This window comes from Mchenga conophoros, linkage group LG4, assembly GCF_057382185.1.
Source record: "Mchenga conophoros isolate Kocher_MC1m ecotype Shallow Benthic linkage group LG4, M_conophoros_male_GT1.1, whole genome shotgun sequence".
Lineage (NCBI taxonomy): Eukaryota > Metazoa > Chordata > Actinopteri > Cichliformes > Cichlidae > Mchenga > Mchenga conophoros.
This window is the reverse complement of record NC_140529.1, coordinates 16,947,207-16,975,022: the sequence shown is the minus strand read 5'-3', so window position 1 is coordinate 16,975,022 and position 27,816 is coordinate 16,947,207. Positions and strand designations below refer to the sequence as shown.

The 27,816-nt window shown below is 39.6% G+C and overlaps 1 protein-coding gene across 2 annotated transcripts in view; it reads left to right on the top strand.

The window, feature by feature from the left end:
- Window positions 1–27,816, top strand: part of prkcbb (protein kinase C, beta b) — a 109,096-nt gene that overhangs the window by 11,389 nt on the left and 69,891 nt on the right. For both annotated transcript variants that reach the window (XM_085270722.1, XM_085270721.1), the window contains exon 3: window positions 19,659–19,741. In XM_085270722.1, coding sequence (XP_085126848.1) covers window positions 19,659–19,741 — 83 coding nt within the window. The remainder of the gene's footprint in view (window positions 1–19,658; window positions 19,742–27,816) is intronic.

Genomic DNA, 27,816 nt, shown 5'->3' with positions numbered 1-27,816 from the left:
AGAAAGGTTGCAATCACATTGCAATCAAAAATGTTGTGAGTGAGCAATACATTCAGGCTCGGGGCAACCATGTAGTCAACACAAGGTGCAATTGGTTGCCGAATGTGAAAAAATTCAACTCAATCACCAGGTAGATATCAGGTTTTTTCTAGCTTGCTTTGAATTAGGAGGTAGCTTTGTGAACATTAGTGTGTTAGATGGTTTTTCAGTTAAATCTTTTGCTAATTTGACGTCATCTCAGAATGGCTGTGCATGACATGAGCTCTGTTATTTGTAGTATTTCCACAGTATTTAATTTATTTAATAAAGTACTGAAATTTGGTGTCCCTGCCTCCTGCGTGACCTTTGACCTTTGGCACCACAGTTCTTCCTTTAGTGTCACCTGGTGTAGTTTTCCTTTTGTTGTCGTTTTATAAGTAAATGTCAGACAAAAATCTAATCAGCTCATCAGCGTCATCTGAAATGTGTGCTAGCACAATGTTAGCATGCATAGAACATTATAACCATATGCCTAAAAGTGGATAGAGGTTTCTTGTGCCATCAGAGTAGCTCTAACCCACTGGGACATTGGCTCTCTTTAGGTTGTCCTGTGGTGACTGGCACTTGGACATTGAAAAGGGGAACCTTTATTAATCCTTTATTAATGTAGATTGTGGACTTTCTAAACATGCTCAATCAGGTCAGCTTCTTCCTGTGTGGAGATTTACAAAACACATAAGGATGAATGGTTTTATTGGAGTTATGCTTCAGCATCACCTTGGAGTGAATCCTTCTGTCATGCGTGCTACCTGAACATGATTTTACAGGCAACTGATCAAATAAAAGTTAAGCATGCTCTTATTGCTGTAACACAAATGTGTTTGCTAAGTCTTTCCACCCAATTTACTGCCACCACAAAACTCAAAGTCCTTGGCTCGTCTTTTTAAATGACTTACTCTCCCAACACTTGTCTCCTACATGATCACTGTCATGGCACCTTTGCATCGCTCATTGTTGCCTGACTGGAGCGTAGGTGATCTACGAATTGAACTCGATCTATTGCATTCAGGGCAAATTGGTGATGATGATGAGATGAGCTAAATGTCTAAAACATGAGTCATGGTGTGTAGGTGTGATAGCCCACCTGGATTACTAACTGCTGGGGAACAGAAGCTGCTGTGCTTCTATTGTGGGTTTGAAAGACTTTCTTTGAAAAGGGATGCAACTGCATGATGGTTTTGTTGCAAAACTGAGGAAAGTATGATATAATTTGGTTTTTGTTTTTGTTTTTTGACTCAGGACAGGAAAAAAGACTCAGGAAAAATAGAGAATGAGGTCCAAAATCCTGGACAAGCAAAGCAAAAGAGCATGCAAAGGACAGAGGAAAAAAAAGTAGTAGGCAATGGTCAAATGGGGGAAAAGAAGAAAGATAAACAAAATGTTGGAGCGCTTGACTGGGAAGGACCAAGACAGTGTGGCAAACAGGAAGAGCTACACATCAGGTAGAGGAGAGACTGGCAGGCTAATTGAAAGCAGGTGTCACAAAAAACTGTCAGGAAAACAAACAAAATGAGGAAGTGAAACTGACAGGGGTGCGAGACGAACTGGAATTAGAAAATTAAAACGAAAAATAAGGGATGAGTAATGTTCAGAGTCCATGCTGTTTGTCAGTTACACTTCATAATATTAAGAGTATTACTGCAAAAGCTATAGAAGGATAATATTAGGACATAGGGCTGCTCGATTATGGCAAAAATGATAATCACGATTATTTTCATTGAAATTGAGATCGCGATTATTTGACGATATTTATTTAACCCTTTAAGACCTACTATAGAACCAAGTCCGCCAGAGCTTATATTATTTTTTTACATGTTGTAGTGCCATTTGTGGGAGCATTTCAAGTTGCTATACAACTGTTATAGCCCATATTTTAATAATATGTATGCATTAAGTCCATAGTAACTACATTAATTGCAAAAAAGTGCAATAAACTACAAAAAAATTGAAAATTGTTTTTGTTTTTTAACATATATTTCTACTTGGAGAAATTTAAGAGGTTTATCCCTCAAAACTTTAAATACAAAAAAGTTTATTTTGAGTGTCTTCATAGTTTTATTTTGGAGATACAGCAATTTTTATATACTGCAGGAAAAACAAAAACAATCCTATGATGCAAATTTGCAAAGAAAACAGCAGGTGCATCAAAATAAACTATTTCCAGCAGTGCAATTCGAGTTCTAAGCATCCCAGAAACTATTCAGAAAAGTCAAACATGACCAGTATAGGCTTTTAAGGCCTACAAGTAAAAAAAACTACATTTTCCGCGAAAATGACATCACTTCCGGTTTCGGGCAGGAAATGGCGGACATGTGATAGTTAGCGGTGACGTCTGTTTCAATGTGCCAAGTGTTACGAACAGCTGATCGGATCGGCAAAGCTGTTTCTGGAATATTATGTTTTTGTTCCTGCAAGCGCTTTTTATGCAATTTATGTGGAAGGAAACCGTGACCGAGGACAAGCTGATGGCATAAGATGTAAGTTTCATATGCAAAACAAATTATTGCGCTAGCTTACACGGTTCAGGTTCTACAGGGATTTAAAAATAGTTACACAAAACAGAGCATGCTGCTCTGACTGGCTTTAAAGGGTTAACAATAACAATGTATTGAATAATGACTTTAAAAAATAATATAAAATAGTGTGCAACACCACTGAAGTTTTTTTTACCTCTCTTTTCAACCAACGGCAGTCACTCTCCTCTCCAAATAACTTCTGCTTAGCTTTCCGAGCTTCCCTCGGGTCCTCTTAATCAGCGGTCTCCAACCTTTTTTGCGCCACGGACCGGTTTATGCCCGACAATATTTTCACGGACCGGCCTTTAAGGTGTCGCGGATAAATGAGGGAGGGGCTAATAATCGGCTCAGTCATTTTTAATGATCATTGAAAGCCCAGATCGTAATCGTGATTAAAATTCGATTAATTGAGCAGCCCTATTAGGACATATGAATATTTAAGCTTGTTTACTGTGTTTTGTATCTTTTTCAGCCAATTATTTGCACTCAAAATATCAGTTTAAAGTTTGGCGAGTGTGAAAACAACTGCAGAAAGAGAAAAAGGAGCAATCACATTAATTATTTATATCATTAGGATATGAATGAATGAAGGGAAGGAAGGGCAGTTTTATGATACAGTGACACCACAGTATCATGTGACACTGTATTTGTATAGCGCTTTTCTAGTCCCTAAGGACCCCAAAGCGCTTTACACAACCTGTCATCCACCCATTCACACACACATTCACACACTGGTGATGGCAAGCTACACTGTAGCCACAGCCACCCTGGGGCGCACTGACAGAGGCGAGGCTGCCGGACACTGGCGCCACTGGGCCCTCTGACCACCACCAACATATAGGCATATAGGGAAAGATTTGTGGCGATTCTTAATATGCTCTTACCCAGGACCTCTGCGCTCCTCTTTAAGGTCAAACAGGGTCAAACTTTGATAAAAGATCATGTCACATTTGACCTCTAATCCCACAGTGACATTTTTTCAAGTTCACAACAAAATGTGTTTTTCAAGTGTCAGAGAAAAAGAATGAGCTGCTTAGTTAGTTAGAAATATACTGTAGTATAATATTTGGTAGTAAGCTGAAGTTATTCATGTCTAGTTATTTATAAATCAGTACAGAATATCCATTACCTGCTCCTACATAGTGTTTATGCAATCAAAGTAAACATCTGTCTTGCTTATGTGATTTGTACTGCACTACTTAAAGTACATTTAAAAAGAACAAAGAAAACGAATTAAATATTCAAAATATAATCCTATTCCCGTAAAAGTAAATACTGAGAGAGAGTGAGCTGCCTCGGTGGAGTTTGTGCTCTCGGAGTGCTTCTTGTTATTTGTGATATTATTAGGAGTGGGAATGGCAGTGTTCTCATAGTATGTCGCAATACTGCATGCAGCATGGGAAAAATAGGACAATCATCCACACTATATCACATATAACTAAAGAAGAAAAGATAAACCTAAAAGGCAAATGCTAGGAACTATATTTATTCTTTGCACTGTTTCATTAGCATTTGTATTCTTCTTATTATTATTAAAACTACACTTATTTTCTTTATGTATTTCTTCTGTTTCTGTTTATTGTCTTTACACATATCTATTTTCCCTAATGGAAATGTTACAGTTTAATATTGTATATCGAGGTCTGCTTAAACATTTGTGCAAATGTGGCTCTCCTTCTGTTTGCATGGGCTTTTGTAGTGGATCAGCTTTTAGTAGTGGCTTTTTTTTTTTTTACCACAAAGTGCATGTGCGGAGACCGTTTCGCTGGAAAAACCTCGTCAAAATATTCAGATAGTTTAAGTTTCACAATGTTACTGGAAGGTTTGTTTCACGGGAACGTTGTTAAGATTGTGGTACGTTATGGTTTTTAGTGACTCCATCGTGTGTTTATCCTATAAGCATGTCTGGCAGTGAAAAAAATCTGAACACATGCGTTCCCAGACTTGGCACAGGTTTCGCTCAGTCCATGTTTGGACTTTCTGTCTGTGGAGTGTTTATCTTCTTGATGTGAGTTTGTTTGCATGCAGATCTTCAGTGGCAAAATCTAAATCTAAATCTAGGGTTGCACACAGTTGCTCCATTTTTTGTGTGTGTATGGGCTGATGGAGATCAGCTAAACTATGTCACTGTCGCTCCTCAGATGCTTTAACCCATTCATCTACGGATGGTAACCTAGCAACAGGGGCACAAGCCGACAGGAGAGCAGTTATCCCAGACCTCTTTTTATGCCTCTTCCTCTATCTTTCTTTTCGTTTCCTTATTTGACTTTGTCCTTTTGTGCCACTCTCCCCTCACATCTGTCACTTTGTCTCCCTCATCTGACACGTGTCCCTTTCTCCTCTCCCCCTCTCTCTGATTTAACTTCAGCAGTCTTCTTCTTTCACTCTCTCCCTATTAGCTTCCTCATTGTTCACCGACCACCTAAGTTTGTGACTTTATGGGCTGTCACTTAATGACAGAGCCTCTTTCTTTTAAATATCGTCCACCTACGCTAGTGTCAATTTAGCATTATCGTTTTATTTCATGTACTCTTTGCAGATGAATGTAAACAACCTCTGTATAACTATAATGGCAATTTTCTTGTCACGCCATCAAGGGACATTCAAATTTTAGTTTGACAGTGAGAGGGAGAAAGAGAAAGAAAGACAAAACAAGTGATATTCAAGTATGTGTCATTGAGTTTTTTGTTTGCGGTCTTGGCTATAATTATTGCTAAATTTCTTTGTTGTCAAAATATGTGTATGTTTTGTGTAGCTCCTGCTCTGTTGCCCTCCAAATTGTGCAGTTACACAAGCAAGCATACATACACACACACACAAGCTCTTGTTTTCTTTGTGCTACATATTCTACCTGTTAGCTAAACGCTCACATAGCACAAATTCTACTTTTGCTGAATCCTACTTTTCTAGCTGTTGTTTTTGGGCTTTCTGAATATTAGCACTGACAACTACATCAAAACAACATTGTACTGTTGCTCTCTAACCTACCTTAAAAGTATAGTGTGTAAAATCTCACTATTACCACCACTGACTGCAGTCAACTTAATTTTGTTTTCGTAGCCTTCCCAATTTAATAATTCAGAGTTAGAGGCTGTCTGTCCGCTGTTAACTTCAGCTGATAACAAAACAGAACCAGAAAACTTTGCTCAGCTGGTGTCCACGTCTATTTTCTCTGGCTGTAACAGCAGCTGCTGTTAGCTGCTGTTAGCCTGTATTAGCTGCTGTTAGCCTCTGTTAGCTGCTGTTAGCCTGTATTAGCTGCTGTTAGCCTCTGTTAGCTGCTGTTAGTGAAACCAGCTTTGAAGTGAATAACGCTGTTGGACTCTGACACTTAGTGAATAAACTCTCATATGATGTGAGAATGTAACCAAACAGTTTACTAGTGGGAAAGTGGTATTGTTAGGGCATTTAAGCCTAATGTTACATAGCATTAAATTAGCCTATAACCAGCTGTTGTTATTTCTTTAGCTGGGACTAAATATGCATGTTTTTTGTGTTAGAACCCAGACTTCAGTTCAGGAGGTGAGGCTTGAGGTGAAGAGGAATAGGATGACATTTTATCTGGATGCCAGCCATGTATCTTTCTTTCACATTTTCACTTCTTTGAAAAAGGTAACCTTTTTTGGGTGATAAAACATAAGTATAACATAACATTTTCCTTAATATCTTAAGTTGCTTTCACACCACGCGGACATATGTGGCTGGTCTTAATTTGGTCCTTATTTTTCAGTGATTGCCCGCCTGATCTTTGAAGCTAAAATGTAGCTTGATTGGTATCTCCCATTAGAGATGTGCGAGGAGGTTTTTTTCTTAACAGCAAAGTTTTGGCTTCAATAAATCTGGCCAAAAGCTGAGCCTTTCTTTACTGCACTCAGTTTTATCCCCCTCAGCCTGCTAGTGTTGCGCTGCTACTCTGCTGTACAGAAGCTGCATAATGCTGTGTAAATAAGCAGGTGGACATGACATTATCTGCCTGTATCAGCAACTATGATTTATGTCGTGAAGATCCAGGTTATCAAAATTAAGAAAATTTCCTGATTGCTAACTCTCTTATCTCGTCTCTCTTTTTGGCAGAGAGCAGTCGTATGTGAAAATACTGAGCAAGCAGCTACTCGTTCTTAGGTAGTGCTGAGCATCGCCAGAACATCCTCCAATAAATAATAACCTCAGAGGTTGTTTGAGCAAGCATTAGATATATTTTGTGGACTCAATTATGTAAGACAGCATCAGTTATTTCAACAAATTCTCCATAATGACAACAGTTTCATGGTCATGTGACAAGTGTGTATATCTATATATATATTTATTTATTATTATAACCATGACGATAGGTACTTTACACCTATATGGTTTCAATTGGAGAGCTTGCCTTTTTTTATTGAAAATACCAAACATCAGTGGTTGTGTCAGGGGTTATGTGTAGTTCTTTAAGCCCTTATCTATCAGGTCGTGTGTATTAATAAGTTAAGGAGAGTTATGTTGCAAATTACTAGTGGATGCAATCCACTCTGAGTTAAAACTGACACTGTGTGTGATCACGTGATCACGTACAGCGTACCATAAATATACAGCGAAAAGCTTTTACTGAGTGAATTATAGCTTTGTAGCACTGTGGCATTATAATGTCAGTCAGATCAATCATATTGTAGCTCTAAGTTGGAGATGTAGTGGTAGAGTTCACAACAGGTCCACAATATTTCTGCCATATTTCCTCCACTTGTATACTACGAAGGGAGTTCGGCACAGCCAGGGTTTCTTTGCATTAGCTGGGTCGGCAAAAGCTAAAGCCTCAGTTGGAGATGACAGATATTACAATCATGTTTAGCAACTTTCTCTGATAAGGCAGGCTTTTTACAGGTCAAGTGACTCTTCTTCCACACAAAATGATCCCTGTAAGTGCAGCCGACTTCAAACAGATGTTATCAGATGATGGTACCGTCAACAGATGATGATGATAAAAATCTATAAAGAAGATAAAAACACTTAACAATAAAATGCAACAGTATTGCAAATAGGATGAGATCAGCACACAGAGCGGTAAAATAAACATTTTATTTCAAGTTAATTATTTTATTGCTGAGTGCTCTCTCTGTGCTGCTGTTTATTTTTATCATGCACTTTGGAGCTCTGAAACTTGAAACTGGATGCATTTACTGTAAAAATAAAAGGTTACTGTCCCACAGCCTGTTGAAGGGGATGTGGAAAGCGCTTTAGATTGTCAACAGGTGAAAGTGAAATGAATTTGACTGATTGATCAGGTTTCTTAGAGAGTTTTTTTGTGTTCTAGTTGTTGCAGTGTAAAACAGACTAAGCAGCAGATAACCATCGAGGATAACAAACTTCTAATTTTCCTTAATCCTGCCCCTCCATATGTTAATAATTAAAATAAACTGAAACTAAAGAAAAAACTAACTAAGCTGAATTAAAAACAAAAAGTCAAAATGGAATAAAAACACAAACTTCTTAGAAAATACAAACCTGTAGTAAATATGTTCCCATAAAGTTACCACGTTGATTTAGCCAGGACACAGAAAACTCTAGGACTTTAGTCTCACGCCGTAGCACAGCCCTCTGGACTGAGTTTAGCTCCGTATATCAACAACATGATTGGCTATCATCAGCTCATTTGTTGAAGTCACATTAACAAATCAAATTGCTGCCTGTATCGGTCTGAATTTTTGTGTTTCATTCTGTAATCAGTGCTGGCACATGTACTTGTATTTCATGTATTATTTGGTATTCAAAGCTGTTCATCGGCTCTCCACTCTCACCTCGATGTCCTCTCTCACCCACTCTTTCTCCCTCATCCTCTTCATATTATCTCTCTCTCTGTTAATGAGTAACCTCAGATCAGGTAAAACTGCATGCCTGCTCTAAATACAAGGATGTCTAATGTAAAGAACCCACACTGTATACACTCGAGCGTTCACTCTGCTTTTTCTTTCCTACCCGCAGTTATTTTCTTGCTGTCTGGCCGAAAACAGCAGGTACTGTTTGCGGGGGAGTTAAGAGAGAGAGGGAGAGAGAGAGTGGCAGTGAAGGGTGGAGTGAGTGAGAGATGAGGGCAGGAGAGTGAAGCATAGTGAAGAAAAGTTGATGTACAGTACAGGAGATTACAGGGTTACCGGTGTGTGTCTGTGTGTGTGTGTCGACTGGACATGCTCAGCAGATGCGGAGGTAGATGTACTTCTGCAGTGAGAGGACACGAAGAGCCCTCCATGTGCACACAAACAGGGAGCGAGAAGAGACAACAAGTGTTGGTGCAGAGATTAACAGTGCAAATGTCAGTGTTTTTTACTGTGCCGTGCAGCTATTCAGCACATCTTCTTGACAATATATTTTTAATCCAAACTTATGTTTCGTCGTTTAAGTAGATTGTTTTTACATACTCGATTTCTTTTAGGTTATTGGTACTAATATATGCATTGCACGCAGGCCTACTTACACCATCAGTGTTACACCCATTAGAAGAAACTGATACACATGGAAACGTATGCTTCCCCCATCTTAACAAGCTCTATCAAGGTGCACAAAAAGCAAGACACCTACGTAACGCCCACACAGCAGTGGCTCAGCTGCAGACTGCACAAACACTAGGAAGCTCTCAGATCTGAAAGTTTGCAGTTGCATGTATGTGATTAAAAAGCAAATATATTAACCGCGAGGTGGAGGCGAGCCAACTTGCTGAAAAATGTGATCGAGCGAGTAGGGGATGGAATTGGGTGACAGGATAAAGAGAAGGATGAATGAGCAGAGCCTGGGATAAAATGGGGAAAAGAAGGAGAGTGAAAGGCCAGAAATCAAGAGGAGGAGATGGAGTGAATGAAAGAAAGGGAATGCAGTGAATGAGCTAGAGACGGAGCAGATGAGAGACAGAGAGAGAGAGAGGATAAGGGTGGAGGTGTTAGCTGGACCACGTGAAATCACTCTGTGCCAAAACTTTTACAGCGCTGGCACAGAGCTGAAACTGAAATCGAGCGGCGCAAGAAGCCAGACAGACTGTAGTGTCTCCTGAAAAGGCAGTTTTATTGTTTTGTCACTCTGTTATCTTCCTATTTAATATTAGAATAGCTATTGAACGAGAAACAATACATTATTTTTAAAAAAGCGTCTTCCTATTATAGTTCTGCTGATATTTTATATAATTTATTATCTGCTATTCAAGGAGTAGTAAATGAAACGTAAGACAGCTGCATGTTCCTGCTTATGATGACTGCATGTTACCATCTACTGAAGTCACACAGTGTTAACGCTGCTTCTTTCTTCCCCTTTTTCAAAAGCTGTGGCCCGTTTGTGGCTTTAGGACTGATAGTGATTGCCTTGCAGTGGACTCCCCCTATAGTAAGCTGTCAAATCATTTATAGTTAACACGTGACTTGTTTTTATAGCAGATTTTTCCTGCTAGAGAAGAATCTCTCTAAATGCAGCCATAGTCACAGCAAACAGCCACATGCCACAAACACATATGGAGCATCCTAAGAGGAGTGAAATGAAAGGAGCAAGTGTTCAAGGACCACTTGAGCAGATGGACTCTGTTGAAGTTGCAAAAATAAAAAGAATAGATGTTAAATACGCCTGAAATCTAACAAATATAACCTTTTGATGATCTTTTAGGATTTGCCAGATTTCCTGGGAAGCGTTGCGTAAAAGCACTGGTGAAAGGGTCCTGTTGTGAAAGTCTAATTGATTGTTTTACTTTGTTTACACCCCTACTTGTCTTTATGAGCATGACCAACCCAAGGTCACATTTTCGCTTGCCAAGTGAAATCCTCTGTTTTTGTGTAACAAGATGAAAAATGATCGCTGGAGAGATGGAGGAGGAGGAGTATAGAGGAGAAGAAGAGCGGATGGATTGACGGAAGGGAGAGAGAGAAAGAGGAGGAGTGATATGGGTGTGCTGACTCACTCTGACCCTTCTCCCTGCTCCACCAGCGGCATCGTGGGTATTTATACATTGGCGTAGGCTGTTCACCTCCCCCTTATATAAGAAGTTACACACACAAACACGCACAGACATGAGGGGAGGTGCCCAAGGTGAATGGTGCTCCGTTTTGTTCACATCATTGACTTTCTTCTTCTTGCTTTCGATTCTTTATCACCTCGCTCTTCTTCTTCTTCTTGCCTTCCTCCTGTTGCACCAGCCTCCTCTTTGAGTTTTTCACCCCCACTCATGAGGAAGTTTCCTCTTCACTGAGACAGTAGGAAGAGCAAGAAACAGAAACGGCAACAGTAGTGCTCGCCTAGACCTTTCCCTACACTGTTTAAACACTGTGCCAGGTCTGCTAGGCTGCAGTCAGGGAGAAGGTGTGATGCAGGTGTTTTGTCAGTATACATTCACTGGTACACCTGATAAACTGCTCCTTTACTCAACTATCTAATTAGGCAGTCACGTTGCAGCAACTCAGTACATTTAGGCATGCAGAAGAACAGCGATTTTTAGTGGCTGGCATGGCAGTTGGTGCCAGATCAGCTTTCCTGAGTATTTCATGAACTGCCAATCTACTGGGATTTTCCAGTTCAGCCATTTTACAGAGATTAGTCTGAAAAAGAGAAAATATCCAGTGAGCGGCAGTCCTTCGGGTGAGAACGCCTCATTGATGACAGAGGTCAGAAGAGAATGGAAAGAATACTTTGAGCTTGTATAAACACTCATTACAACTAAGGTGTGCAGAAGAGCATCTCTGTTGCAGCAGAAGACCATGTACTGTCATTATAGGCTCGTTATGTCACTTTTGCATAACGTGTATGCTGAAAGGACAGTTTTATATCCAAAGCTTGTATCATTTGCTATAATTATTTTAGAAATTACAACAAAAGCTGTAAGATCCAGCATCAATGGGCGCAATTATGGCTGCTCACTACATCACAGAAAACTAAGATAAACATGCTCATTGTCAAACCAGACGAATATATACAAATAATTATTCAAGATTCAAGACCTTCATTCTCAGAAAAGAGTAAGTTAATCTTGATCTCTTATATTCAGCATGTTAATTCAGCGATAAAGGTAGTATTACTTATAGTAAGTGTCTGCAATGCAGGAAACGCTGTAGGTGACAGCCTACTATGGCTATAGATTAATAAATAGAAGTAGCTACAGATTTCTGTGTGGTGTAGCATTGAACCTGGATACTGAATCTGAAAGCATCTAAATCTGGGACATCGCTGCATGTCACTGCGTCTCGCATGCACACCAAAACAAACGCACAGGCGCACGCACGTTGGCAGCTCATTAGAGGGAAAGGCTGTGTACGACATCGTGTTCTGCCAACATTTCATAAACAGAATATACCGGAGCAAGTTGGAGAGATGAAGAGAGGAGAGGGGAAGAAAAAATCAAAGTGGAAAAAAAAGAGGTATAAATGAGAAAATTGAAAAAAACAGTAAAGTGCTTCACTGCATTAGAGCTCAGTAAATGCTGTCTCTAATAAGTGTTCCTAATGAAAACATTAATTGCGACTTGTTTCGCTTCAGTATGAGAGCAAATGATTTATTATCTGCGCTCAGAAAGTTTTTAGATTTCTGAGTAATCTTTCACAAAATGTTCTTCATGTAAGATGATGCAGTCTTACTGTAATGCAGTGTCTCTCTGTTTGATTCCTCTTTTGCACCGTATTGATGCACAGAGAGCCTGATGGGAAGATGATATTGACTGACAATAAGCTTTTATATAATCATGTCACGTGACTGTTGGGGAGGGATTAGGGCAGCGTGGCACACGTCAAAGAGCTGTAGTTGCACAAAGATATTTCAAGAGGTGTGTTTTGTATGTTTCTGTGTCTGCGTGTGAGCGGCCTAACCCAGCGGTTGCTGGGATGAACGCTTTCATTTCCTTTGCGATTCATGAAACTTTTAGCATTTTACTTCCAGTGGTTATATAAAGAACGGAACATCCATTAAAAGCAATTAGGGAATCGAATCAACGCTAATGACTGAATTCATCATAGATTCATCTGGTGGTTATTTTTTCTTCCATTAACCAGTTGTTTGCAAGCAACATTAAAAATGACCCAGAGCTCAAAATCTTACTTTATGCTTTTTGCTCTAAGAGAAACATTTATGTCCTACAAACTTATGCTATTATAAATGTATTTCTGTTGTGAAGTGAGAAGCTTTTTTTCTTGTTAAAGTAGTTACTGATGGGGAAAAGGAACGCATGCTGCGGACAGCTGACTGTGCATGTAATGACCCGCCCTCTCCTGGGAAAAAGGCCCATGAAAACCTTTGCATTGTGGACAACATGTTTGCACTTGCATAGCAGTGGATGCTTTAAATCATTTACCATTTTAGCTGATTTTATCCACCAGTTTCTCACTCATAAGAAGAAAAAAAGAGGTGCTATCTGCAACCAGCAACTTAATGCCCTGCCAAGCTCTGCAGGTGCTTTCCATTGCTTTAATATAAACTGAAGTGTAACAAATTAATGAGAGTTACTGAGATGGAGAAAAAACGAGAGAGATACATGGGAGAAACCTGTAACTGTGCCTGTTTGTAGTATGTGTTTCTGTGTTCTTGATGAATGTCATGAATATTTAATTTGTATGATAAATAATGAAGGCACGGCACGGTGCCAACTACACACGTGTGGGTGCACAGAGGGCACCGAGGGGGCAGAGATGTGTGGAGCAGGAGGACAGATAAAAGCACGGTTTGTGAGGGAGGTAGACAGGGAACAACCCTCAGTTTAATCCATGCAGGATTGCACAGTAGCGGCAGCTGTTGAATGCTGAGAAAATAATAAATCTTTTATTTTGGTTTCATTAGCAAAAACCACAACATCTACTGAGATTGTTTATGAAATATTTAGTGTGTTAGGGACTTGCAAAATGGAGGAAAGGAGCAGGATGGTGGTTCTGCTGGTTGGAAATCCTCCGGAAATATGTACCATCACTTCTGGGCTTGGCATCCCCTGAGAAATGAGAGAAAGAGAGAAAAGGTGGGGGGAGGGGAAATAGGAACAAACAGGTCAACAGGGCAGGAATACTTTTATATGAGCAGCTGAACCTCGGTTCCAGCTGTCAGCTTCCAAAAAGTTGGCCCCAGCCCACAAGTTGGCTGGATTTGGTTTGTTACCAACTGTTATTACCCACAGCTCAAGATTACAGGTGAGGATTGGGATATAGATCGACTAGTAAATTGAAAACTTTGCTTTGCTTAGCTCTCTCTTTACTGCAATGGACCGATACAGCCTCCTCACTGCAGCCACTGCCCCAATTTCCACTGTCAATCGCTTGTTCTCCTCTCCCCTCACTTGTGAACAAGATCCCGAGCTGCCTAAATTGCTCCACTTGGGGTAGCAAGTGTACCCTTTTCAGGCTAAGGATCATGGGCTTAGATCTGGGTGTGCTGATCGTGAGGAGCTGGAGGCCACCCCCCTGATGAAGCTAACATCATCTGCAAAAAGCAGAGATAAAATACTGAGGCACCTAAAGTGAAAGCTTTCCACCACCTGGGTACACCTAGAAATTCTGTCCATGAAAATTCTGAGCAGAACTGGTGACAAAGGGCAACTCTGGCGGAGTCCAACACCCACTGGAAATCTGTTCGACTTAGTGCTTGCAGTGTGGTTCAAGCTCCTACAGTGGTTTTACAGGGACCAAATGGCTTGAAGCTTTCACTAAAGGGTGGCTGGCCTCTCACTGTCCCTTAGAGACAAGGTGAGGAGTTCAGTCATGTCAAAGGGGCTCAATGTAGCTCCTCCACATCAAAAGAAGCCAGCTGAAGTGGTTCAGCCACCTGACAGGTTTCCTCTGGGTGCTTACCGAGTCAGATATTCTGGGTATGTCCCACTGGAAGGAGACACCGGTGCTGACCCAGGACACTCTGGCGAGATTACATCTCTCAGCTGTCTGGGAATGCCTCGGTGTTCCCCTAGTTACACTGGAGGAGGTGGCTGGGAAGAGGGAGGTCTCGGTTTTTCTGCTTAGGCTGCTGTCCCCGCAACCCAGCCCTAGATAAGCAGGCAAAAATGCACGGATGATTTAAAAGCCAAAATATATAAAATTATAACGTTTCATTTAGTGTGACCTGAAATAAGTAACTGAATCCATATACTCATCAGGAAAATGTTTAATGAGTTCAAGCTAAATCCATCTTTGTTACTGTCTATGGTTCCCTTTTCTTTTTAAATCAGCTTTTCAACCAATTATCACTTGACCTATGCATTGTGGTACAGCAGTTGGGTAACCCTCAGTTTGCTGATTGGAGGACTCCTTTCAAGATGGCCTCCTTCTCTTAATCCAGCAAATGGGATCTGGGTTTGTGAGATTAGGTGATGCCCTTTGTCTTGCATGTGTTGCCTGTCAGTGTTTCGGGTCAGCTAAGTGGATGTGTAAATAATTGAGCAACTAATGACTAATTAACAGATTTATTGAGAAAAGGAGGGGCACATTTTAGCTCTGACAGTATTTTTTGGTGTTTGGTTTTGGCCCAAAGGTCATATGCTTGAATGGCATACAGCACTATTTTATTGGCAGATCTGCGTGTATGTGTGTATGTGTGTGCATGCATTAGTGTGTTTTCATTAGGGATTTGGCAGTAGCAATACTCGAAAAGAGCAGTTGCCTTGAAGCAATATGTGCGCACAGCTCACACCATTTCTCTCTGTACTCCCATCCTTCCACCCTCACACCCTGCGTATTCAATCTGCGATATCACTGGAATGAGTGGGTGGTCTTTGTGTGTGAGTGTGTGTGGTACAGTATCATTGCAGTGCGTAGGTGGTGTAACCAAAGAGAGGATGTTGCGTGGGAGTGAAGTACCATTGAGGTGGGCATGATTTATGTGTGTGTTGGAGAAAGTTCCTTTGTGTTAATTATAACCCCTCTGATCACCACCGATTTGCCAGTAGGTACGGATTAAATAGAATATGACACAAAGATAACTGATCCCCAAATATGTAAGTGAGATCATGGTGATAAATGCACACTGAAAATATCAGAAACATTTTTGGAAAAAGTGAAAGATCAATTTGTTAAACGTTGTGATCTATCAATCACTCAGACTGTGCATTACACAATAGTGCAGGGAAAACTGTGCGCTTGTGTTCAAAGCCATGCTTTTTCATGCTTGTGTGACTTTGCTTAAATAACATGAAGTGGTAAGCATAATTTAGTTCTGTTTCTAAACAGGAAGCAGTCATTGTGGCTTTAATGATTTGAAAGTGTTCTCAAAAGTATTAAGGATGAATTTAAAAACCAACACTTTAAAAATCTTTCACTAATATGGTATTTTTCATGTTCCAGTAAATATGTAGGACATTAAATAAGCACCGCAGCTGAGCATTTCCGTCTTGCTTAACATACGTTACAAACCCGAGGGCTCGACCCCATCAGCCAGGGAATGGGGCTAACATTGATCAAACACCAGCAACACGTTATTAAGCTATCAAGTCAAAGTTGTCGACGTGGACTCTTTTCATATCAGCTCAGCAGGAAAATGTCCTCTTATCTCTGTTTCAAGATGTGTGTGTCTGCGAGTGTGTGTGTGTCACTGTAAACCAGACAAACACTGCACAGTGGAGGAGACAATTAAAATAAAGATGATGTTACACAATCTGACAGCAACGTATGTTATTGCAAGTGTGCCGCGTGTCCCGGCAAGTGTTCGTTTAAGTGCTTCGCTTCTGATGACAGTTTTAATTTACACAGCTAGCAACTAGCTGTTTTCCAGTGTGCTCAAGGCAAGTGTTTGTTCATGTGTTCTGGGATTTTTTTCTTCTTTCCTTTAACCAAAACAGCACAGCACTAGATTTATGTTCCAGGTCCTCCTGAGTTAAACATTTAGCACAGATCTTTTTCTATTTTGCAAGATAACTTAGGAAGAACAGGAAGAATGGAGCCTGCGTGCAAGTGGCTGAGCGGGAGGCACAAGGGCAGATTTGCATATTCATATTATGCATGCTAAATGAGGCAAACAAAAGCCCCACAAACTATGGATATGAAATACATAATTTTATCTTTTTTTAAATTTGATGAGCATGTTTTTTTAAAATCACTCTAGCAAAGCAAACCTTCAGTAGAGTGGTGGCTGTTTTTTTTTAAGTAGTATTTTTGGTTTGAAAACAACTTTGTTTCACAAAACACTGCACACTAACTCATTAATCAATGTTATTTTAGTGTGCTGTAATAGAGTTTCAGTAGTTGTTTTATCATAACGTGTATTTGGGCGCCTCTGGATCTTCTATCTGACATACACGCCATGTAAATATACTCTGGGGCACAGTCATAAGGACTGTGTATGTGAGATATATTTAGCTTCCTCTGTTAGTCTTGCCTGTCAGTGGAGCTGACATTGATCAGGGGGGAAATGACAGACTCACTGTGCGTCAAAGCTTTCACATGTTTCTGCACCGCTGATTGTTACCAACACAGAAAGTGTTACGCTTTTCATCACATTTGGATTCTTATTGTATAGGCTTTCCTTTGGTCTTTTTAAATGTGTGTTGATGTGTATGCCTGTTATTTAAAAAACAAAAAAACAGCAACTCTTCAACCCTGTAAAATGGCACATTTAGATTTGAGATATTTTAATTTGTTGACACAGTAGACTTTAGAAACATAGCAAATTATGTTGATACAAAGTCATTTTTGTACATACTGTACCATAAAGCAGAGGTTACATTTAACAGTACATCCAAGACATTTAGAAGGTGCTCTTATCCAGAGTGGCTGACAGTGATTCAACGGTGCTGGAGTGACAATAAAGAGAGTGTGGGTGTGAATCCCACTGTACGTTTATCACTGCTAAAGCTTTTCTTATGTTAAATAAGTGCTGCTTCTAACAGCCCAGGGACAGCAAAACAGCTCAGCTTCTATCAAACCTACTGCTAAAAATATCGGTGCTTTTGGTTGAATAAAAATTAAGTCAGTGAGTCAGATAATACTCCTGTGCCTGGGATCATGTTTTGATCTTGATAAAGATGGTTAGTGTACTTGTTCACCCAGTGCAGTTATATAATCTGTGTTAGCCATCGTCAGCTATGAGTATATTTATTATGTGAATATGCAAAAGTCTCGAGCCACCTGTCATTTCTTTAAATTTTGCCTCCAAGGAACCAGATTTTCTTATCATTTCTTTAAAAAGTGGTCTTGAGCAAAAGTTCTCCAGGCTTTCTGAAGATCCTTTAAAGGTTTTTCTTTGGTCATTGGCTGCTTTTTCACTCGTTTTCAGTCCAGTCCTTGTACAGGTTATTAGCAGAGGAATGTTTTTGTGTTAAGCCACTTAATGCTTAGATGTGAATCATTCAAATATCACCTAACCAGGGTCGTCAGTCTACACATAACAGACAACTTGGCAAAGAAACAATTTTAAATTGCGTCCCTGGTACTTTGGTGTTAGCAGTCTGTTGCAAAAACACATAAATTGTTCCCATTTCCTTACTCAAATTTATGAGTGTTAGGGTTAGAGGTGGTAGGGCTAAAAAAGCTCTCAGCAGATGAAAAGAATCTGAAAGTCATGTGCTTAACAAATAGGAAAAAATCCAGTAAAAACCGGACACAAGACCTGAAAGATGAATCTGGCCTATCAGTTGGTCCATCTACTGTTCAGCGAAGCCTAATTCTGAAGAAAGGGAAACAGGGGGAAAGGCGTACGACAAAAGACACAAGTAATGGACTGAAATTCAGTGGTAACAGGTCTTATGGAGAGTAGAGCAGGACGATATGAAAAATATTTATCACGATATACATTTGAAAATTTGCGATAACGATATAACTGATGATATAATTGACACCAGACAAAATGCTTTACAACTCCACAACTTTATTAGTGCAAAAAAACATCAATGTATTTTCACTTAAACAAGCAGCTGTTTTTTATGTGTATTAAAGTTATATAAAAATGTAACAGTGCAAATTGACAGTTTAACCAAAAGGCATTTCCAGTGGAAACTGGCCGACATATCCTCAGCATAACCATGTATAATATCCACAAAACTTAAAAACTTAAAACGTATCACTCCGCGAGGCGCCTGCCTAATATAGCTGTAATGCTCCAACAATCCATCAAGCGGTGCGGGTTCGTAGCTTAGCAAAGTCATACTGAAACATTTGACAGATTTTCAAGCGCCGTGTACATAAAACCGTTTCGAGGTCAGTAAACACAACCAGAATTCATACATAAGGCACACGGGATTATAAGGAGCACTGTCGATTTTCAGAAAAATCAAAGGATTGAGTTTAAGTGTGCCGTATTTTCCAAACAACGCGGTAATAACGACGGCCCGCTAGCATGCTCTACCAAAAATAGTGCTTTGTTGTGTATGTGACGGACGAAAGCTAAACCAGTTCCACACCACTGAAGTTGCAGCATTTTTACAAACCAATTCTGGTTTCATTCAACGATCCGCTTTCGCTCTTCTCATGTGCGCATGTAAACATAGGCGCTGCACATGCGCCTTTTACCCATATTCTATCGCGATATTTCATTTTTCTATCGTTGCCCAAAATCACGCCGGTATTACCGTGAACGGTATGATATGGCCCAGCCCTAACAGTCAGTGTGTGCAGGTCTGTGTAAAACACAGTGGAGGCTCTGTGATGGATTGTGGCTGCATTTCTGCTTCAGAATTTAACCCACCATGCAGTAACATCTGTAAAACATCAGATTGCTTCATTTTTCAGCGTGACAATGATCCCAAACACACTTTTAATGCAGTAAAAGCAAACCTAGATCAGTCGTGGATTGGCCTCCCCTGACCGTGGACCTCAACATTATTGAAGCAGTGTGGGTTCATCTTAATAGAAAACGGAACAAAAGGCAATTCAATTTTATTTATATAGCGCCAAATCACAACAAAAGTCGCCTCAAGGCAGAGACATCTAAAGAAGAGCTTTAAATGTTGGAGGTTTTTCCAAATGTGAGCTGATTTAAGCCCATTCACAGGTGCCAGACTAAGATTTTGGCTGAACAGCCTTCAAGTTAGCTTGAAACTAATGTTGACATCAGACTGTGTTTTTAAAAACAGCAAATACAAGTCAGCATGTGTCTACTGGTCAAAGCTAAAGAAAAAATGTCAGATTTTTAGACATTTTTAGATCGCAGGATCTCTTTGCTGTGTACAGAATACTGATGCTTTCTCTTCCTCTTTTTCTCTCTTCACAGTGTGTTGTTTCGTGGTTCACAAACGTTGCCATGAGTTCGTCACTTTCTCCTGCCCAGGTGCTGATAAAGGGCCCGCGTCAGACGTGAGTACAAATAAACGAATCATTTTAAACTGTGTGAGAGCAAGAGCATGCACAAGTAAGTGAAAGACACGTGGAAAGCGAGCGACACAGAGAGCACGTCGACATTTCCATTCATGAGCCCCCGTCACCTGTCGGCGCCGGTGTTACGCTTGAGCAGCCTCCATCTTTTTCTCGCTTCTCACTCTCCTTTTCCTGTCTTGACAGTTCAACCGTAACCTCCAGGAGTTTCTCTAGTAATTACATTTAAGTAAGTACAGAAGAAGTGATACCATAAAAGCCAGAAAAGACATGTAACACCTGGAGCTGCCAAATATAACCGCTGTATTACAGTAATTGCTCTTCATCACGCTACACGAAGAAAATGACGGCCTTATATTTAACCACATGGACCCAAAGTAGTGTTCTCTAACTGCTGCCTATGTTCACCTATGCTTCTTTTCTTCCTCTTAGAGGTTTTATATTATAAAAAACTGAAGCTCAGAGGTTCCCTTGATCTCTTTTTAGTATCTTTGAAGTTTGAAAACACCCCTCCTTGCTGGTTGAGTGTTTCTGTGGTGTTATCTGTACGAGCCACAGGTTGCAGTTCGCATTCTTTGACATGAATTCAAAGAGTATTGTCGGAGGTTAAAAGCTGTGCCACTCTCGTATTATTATTAATTCTCTTTAAACATTCTCTTCACCTTCTTATCCGCTCTAACAACATGAAGTGCCGTTAAGTGGTATGCTGCTCTGTCAAGGAGCTGACGAGTTGACTTTTCTCTGATTCATATTCTTAAAATGCAAATCTAGTCTCCAACCGATCCTCCCGAAGGAACAAGACGTTTGCCTTCTTTTTCTCTGTCTCTCATAAGAGCGCTCTTAGGGTGCCGTTTTTATCCTCACCGAAGCCCCTCCCTACGTTCCTCAGCCACGTCTTTACCTGCCTCTGGAGTGCCCTTTCAGCCTGACGAGCGCACTTAGCGTGCCGCCTTCAGAGGAAACGCTGTTTGGCTTCCTGTAGCGTGTTCTGTATAACTGATAATTCTCCGCAATGAATAAGAGGTTAATCTTTTTATCATTTACCCATCCTGCCTCTCCTTCTCACAGCAGTGCCACAAATAGTTGATGTTTTTATAGCTTCCTTAACAGGCTGCACCTTAAATGCCAAGCCGGACGCCAAAATTTGTAAAACTTTGCCCATGTTTTGTGTCGACCGACACTGATACAATTCTTTCTTTTGACCTTAAAAATCCATTCAGATTTCCTGTAAACTGCCAGTTTAGGCAGACGACTGAACTTTTTATTCTTTAGGAATCTTTCATTTGTCTTATATTCATGCAGCTGCTGCATTGTGGACATCATAGCCTTTTTATTTTACTGTTATCCTGCTGATAAACTAATGTCTCTTTTTATGATAATAACTTGATTTTGTGTACATGTTTTTCAAACTACTTCCCCTCCTCTCGGTCTTCTCTTTCCTCTTGAGTTTTCAAAAGCCATTTTCTTCATTAGCAACTTCAAATGTCATTCCATATCTCTATAATCTCCTCTCTATTTTCTCTAGCTGTCCCCTTAGCTTTACTGGCACTTATCTATATATTTCTATATTTGGTGCACATGCAACTCTCCCATGTCTTTATCTGTCTCCCATTGTTTCCCACACCACCATACCAAACTCTGTCCTCTATTTAAATGCCACTCCACCCAGGGGGCCACTGCTCTTAATTACGGGGCCTCGCCTTCCCCACTATGTCATCTCTTTAATGAGTTCATGGCCTTACGACCTTGGTTGCAGCACAGTGGGAATGCAGGGTAGATCTTCTCCTAACTAGCTGCTCATTTAAATATAGAAGACAGGAAGGCAAGAAGCCTGATGATTACAAGAAAGGAGGGTGATGAGGCCTCTTACGGCACTCACTCACAGACCTGTTTTTCTTGAAATTGGCATTTTGTAGCATACTTATTTGAGGCTAACAGAAGTGCCCAGATTTTTTTTTTTACATTAGCATTATCAAATTCCTAAATTAACATTTTAATAACCATGTCAGATGTGACACAGTGTCTTCACCTGTACACACACACACAGATACTGCCTTTGTGAGCTGACACGGAGAGGAGAGCTTACTATTCCAGTTATTTTCAGATCACTCAGTCGAAATGTTCCAATATTTTTGCACTATATTAGCAAATAGAGTATATCTAAATATCACATATAGATAAATATACATCAGATATGAAAGACGTGCTCTGGCTGAGTGTGTCTTTTGACTAGAAAATCTCAGTGTTCTATGGGAACACCAATTTTTTAGAAAGATTGTACGATCAGAAATATTGCATCATTCTCTGCGGCGATCAGCCCATCGCTCCCTTTTTACCTTCTGCCTCTCTCTATGTCTCTCTCTCATCCTCTCTGTCAGCTGCGCATGTTTATTAAAAGACAAATTCAATTATAGATCTGGGTTAATAGAATGGGCTCCCCGTGGGAGAGGTCGAGGGATGAGCTTCTCTAATGAAACCTACATTTCAGGCACGCACCCTTACGAAGGTGTTGTGTGTGTGTGTGTGTGTGTGTGTGTGTGTGTGTGTGTGTGTGTGTGTGTGTGTGTGTGTGTGTGTGTGTGTGTGTTTGAGAAGCCGGTTGCATAAGAATAGCACCGCTTCAAAGTAGCTTTACAAATTTGCAAGACAAGTAGACGGTTAACTCTGTGTGTGTTTGTTTGTTTTGTGGAATTTCCGTACTTCCTGTGATTTATTTGATGTGATGTATGTTTTCCATTCAAAAATATTAACTGCCTCTGTTACCAAAAAGTGGATTCTTATATGATAAAATGCAATGGAAGTTATGTGTAGGGGGAAAAATGTAAAAAAGGTCCAATTACATTATGTGAAACTAGGCAGCGTAGAAGGACGTGGAAGTAGCTCAGTAAATTTGATCATGGCGTTATCATATATCAACAGATTTTAAAAGAAATAATAGAAGCTAGTTCAGGTTAGTCATCTAATTTTGTCAGAGAAGATGAGTAGATGAAGTCCTTTTTTTTTCTCCAGAGTTAAATTAAGTTTATTTTGCATAATTTGCTCATTTGCTTTTTCCTCAAAAGCTGTTTGACTGGAGTCAGAATGTAGCATAAACACACCAAAGAGGTAAAGCTTTAGCTTCATCTGACTGACATACACTCTGAATATGTGAATTATTAGTTTTTATTAGTTTGTATTTTTAGAAACAACAAAATAAGCATTTTTGTTAAACTTCAAGGCTTTTTAAAATAATCTTGTTTCTTTGTTTCCAGTCTTTTTCTTATGCTAACATGCTGCTGGCTTCAGTTTTAGATTCTCACTTTGTTAAATTATTACCTTTTCTACCTTTTTCTGATGTTTTTTTTTTTTTTTGCAGACACTCCTATACAACAAGTGCACATGCACCAATAGCATGCATTTATACATGGTCATTCTCATTTCTGCACATAAACAATATAAATATGATTTCAACATGATGATATATTTATCAGTATGTCTGCACGGGTTGTTAAAAAGACGTCAAAGCTGTGAAGTAGCCTTTGAGAGGCAAAGAGAAAGGTTGATGGAGCGATTGTTGTTAAATACGTAGCACGGCCGACTCCGTCCCCTGTCTCGTTATTGCGCTGTCTTTCTTTCAAGGCCCTTCTCCCAAGCTCGCTTGAGAGATCTATTTTGCTCAAATCCTTTAAATAATATTTCACACGCTTTCACTTACATGTTTCCCAGAGGAAGGGTTATAAGCCTGAGTCAGGTAAACACTTGGCACAGCGTTTCTTTTATTGATCAGGGCAGCAAAAGCAGCTGTTGCAGCCTGCGTTATATTACATTTTACTTTTTCGGAGGAAAGTTTACAGCCTCTTATTGAATCGGAGTGGGTGGCTACAAAAGAATGTTTGCTAGTTAACTTTCACAGCCTTTGGGGAAGTACACATAGTTTTTCAATAACAGCAATGTGAGTCATACTAACTGAAGTTTTTCTAGATTTAAAAAGTTAATCTGTGTATTTATTACTTTGTTTTATGTGACGATGCAAGCTAAAATAAGTGCGCCTCTTAAAATAAAGGCAGATCAAACCAAACTCTGACTTACTGTTTGTTTTGTTTTCATTTTGTTTTACTTTTTTCTTTATCTTGATATTATTGTAGGATAAATAACGTGTTTTTTTATGTGAGCTTTGAGTGTGTTTCATTTTTCATGTTAATAAAACAGCTTACTCATTAACATACAGTAGATCTGCTGTAGCATATTTATGTATGTTTGCTCCGTTGCTCCTCCTTGATGCGTTCAACTGGATGAAACTTACTATATTAACTGCCTATTGCACCAGGATTATCAATGTCTGTATAGCTTTTGGTAATTATTGATCTAACACTCAGATCCTTATAAATCACATAATATATTTAGACCCCAAAACAAACAGTGACATTACGTCTACATTGCACATGTTGATGTTTGTAAATACAATCTGCTAACCAATTTTTAGTGCAGTGGTATTTTTCACTAAAATGTGACGTCGTGCATATGTGTAAACAACCGTTCATCAACACTAACACGCTAACAGTGCCTGTAATTCATAACTTTCTCTTACAACATGAATATGTAGCTCACAAAGATATATGTGTTTGTTATTCAGGCGTTTGATGTTTATAAACAGCTGTTTTTGCCATCTGACTATACACAATGATATAATGAAGATAAAAACAAGCTGACACACTTCTGTGTTTTAATGCACGAGTAAAGCAAAAACTGCATTTCTTTTTGGGAAGAAAATTAAGTTTTTCAGCATTTTTTTTTTTTTTTAGTAAAAAACTATTTTTGTTTTTCAGACTTGCTTGTAGCAAAACTTTCGAATAAATAATGCCTAACATGAGCATGTTTATATTGGTTTCAATTAAGCTCTGTGAAAAGTAAAAGCCACAAATAACCTTCGTGGTGCCCGTCGACATGACACGCAACGGCTTCATGACAGGTTTAGTCTGTGCAGCGATTTTGCCACCGGAGATATGTCAGAAAGTACTAGCTTGAGAGGAGTAAGTGGACTGAAGGCAAAATCAGCGCTGAAAAATAAAAAGTTTTCGTGTGAGTGACTGTGAGCACCGATCTGCCTGTCACACAGCATCATGAAAACATGACAAGATGTGTATGTAATTGTTGTGAGCTGACTGATGCTAATGCCAGGGAATTTAACAGACAGCAGAGTTTTAAAAAACAAAAGAAGAGCAGCGAGTGAGAGACAACACAGTGACAGGAAGGTGGTCAAAACAGCGCACTGAGCATGGACTAATGGCTAGTCACTGGCTGATTTTATGAGCAGGTTTTCAGTTTACATGCTAAAAAAAATCAAATTTGTTAAATCTGCTTTGAATAACTTCTTTTTGGGTGAAATTTGGCAACACTGTAGAGAAGATAACAGGTGTCAAAGCATATCTATGGTAACACACAAAAACAAATATATCAGCATAAAACTGGTGACAAGACTTTACTTTTCCCCCAGTGGCTCCATGGCATGAAGGAATATCAGGGCCAGATCAAGAAAATATTGTTCATTTTTGAGAATAACGTCAAAATGTGGAGATCAAAGTTGTCATTTCTTGTCAGACAACTGTCACGGCTGCTGTCCCCTCTACAAAACGCCTTGTTTAGATGAGGTAGTGAACTCGTGCTTGAGAATTGGTTTTAGTAGCAAGGAAATGATTTCTCCTTTAGCACATACACATCGTGGTGATAAGTATTAACACGTTAAAGAGATGGTGTAGAAAGTTGCATCTGGTCAGAAGGAAAAAAACACAGAAACTTGGAGAAGTTGGCAGTGGACAGCTGCAAGGATAGTGATGTTTACACCCTCGTGCAGTAAAGAGGATGTATGGTGTACCACAAGAAGATACCTGATCAAGTTGTTTGTAGAGGGTAGAGCAGCCGTGGCAGTTTTTTGGTTTTTCAGGATCTTTAATATCCACGTTTCAACTTTATTCTCAAAAAGAACAATAATATATATATTTTAATGTGGCCTTAGTACGCCGTCATAGCACAGTGGAGACATTTTCATGAAAAAGATCCCCTCTTTAAGTCTGGGAGGAGGCAAAAATCCCCTGGGAGGGGTTGTGTCAGAAAAGACTTCTGAGGTAAAGATCTGCCAACTCAAATATGCAGAGGCGTCCACTGTGGCGACTCCTTGTAAATAAGAGAGCGGCCAAAAGAAGCTTTAGTTTAGTGTAGATACTTTTTTTTCCCAGCATGCCCTCTCAGACACTGGGCCTGTTTGAACAGGTTAATTTCAGTACCGAGGTCGAGTTATTTATCAGCTATCAGTTATTAAAGTTGAGGACCTCTGGAAGACCTTTACAATTTCAGTAAAATGGTGGTAGAAGGACGGCAAAAAGAATGTGGTAAAATATTTTCCATCTCATAATAATAAAACAGGTTTGGCTATTTGAAGGTATAAACAGAATGTCCTGGCTCTGTTTGAAGGTAATGCTAAGGCTTACTAATCAAAATTGGTTATTTTATATTGAAATTATGACATGAATATACAACTCTAATGTCATTTTGACAGAGGAAGCCTCACATGCTGCTTGGTCTCTGTACCTAAACTGAGAAACTGGAGCCAGTGAAGCTGTGGCTGGATGCTATTAAATATATATACATATATACACAAATATTAGTCCAAACACTGAAATATTCCAATTCTGATCCTTTCACACTCAAATCTAAAAGTGTTAAACACAAAAGTTGGCAGAACATCCTAACACAGTCACGTAAACCTTCCATTTTAGGATGATATATTAAGCTGATTGTTGTTAAGCTGTGATTCAAACTTACATTTCTTTGTTTTACTTTACTTTAGTTTACTGTTCACTAAGTGGAAACATTAAATCAAGAAGACCTACCGGTGTTTTTCACAGCTTGTTTTGACTCATGAAATTAACATCATCCTTGAAAACACCGTCATTTTGAAGCAACCTTATAGATCACAATGTCCACGTCCTGTAGGGAGGAGGTCAGGGTGGATGGAAGGGTTAAAGAACTTAACTTATTTTTATTCATATATTGACTTCTGTGAGAAAAATGACAGAAAAGGTATTTTTTAAAAATCTGTTTAAACTGATTTTACATCAAAATAAAGTTCATCAAAGAAGGGGGAGACAATAAAAGTGGTGTCTTTTTTCTCCTAGTCACTGCTTTCATGCGTTCTTCTTAATGATTTTTCTTTCTCATTGATGTTTGAGTTTTCGCTGCAGATGCATTTAATCATTCATATTTATAAAGAAGCTGGCACTCTTTGTAATCAGCCCTCACACTGCTCTCTGTCTGCTGCTGCTCATCACTGGAGCTTCAGCAGCACAATGTTCCCTTGTTTTTATGCGGCACAAAAAAGAAACAGTAGGTGGTATTGTCCTCGAGAAAGGCGAAAAACAGCATTTGAAACAAATACACAAAGTAGCGCGTGGAAATGTACACGGAAATCACAGGCATCCACACATTCAGGCTTAGGGCAACACTGCTGAAGACACTGTGGGGACACTGGGTATAATTGACTGGTCACCTAAATTTAATGTTATTTCCAGGACAGGTGTGGAAGAGAGGAAGACATCAATCATTCTAATTTTTTCTTGGCTCATGAGATTAAAAGGCACGAAGGCACGTGTGAAAGAAAACTGGCACTCGTGGTCTCCTTCTAAATTGGCTTTAAAGGAAAATTAACAGTAAGCACTGGTCTATTTGATGTCATCAAAGCACTTTGCGCTGGAGGAGATCCCTCACAAATCATATTAAATTCTGTATCTGCATGTTTGCTAGCTGCGATGGATCCCCTTGGCAGAAATATTTTAACTCCCACATTGAAGTACGCCCGCTTCGCTGCACAGTTTGGATCCTCCACAAGCGGTATATCGGATGTGCACGGCCTAGGAGTTAATGTGTGTGTGTGTGTGTGTGTGTGTGTGTGTGTGTGTGTGTGTGATCCAGGTGTGGTTGCAGGTGTCACACACATTAGGCAGAAATAGCCGTGTTTCCGCCCCAGTTATGATTCAGTTCTGAACGTCCATAAAAAGTAATGGCATCCATTTTTTTGTCAGTTC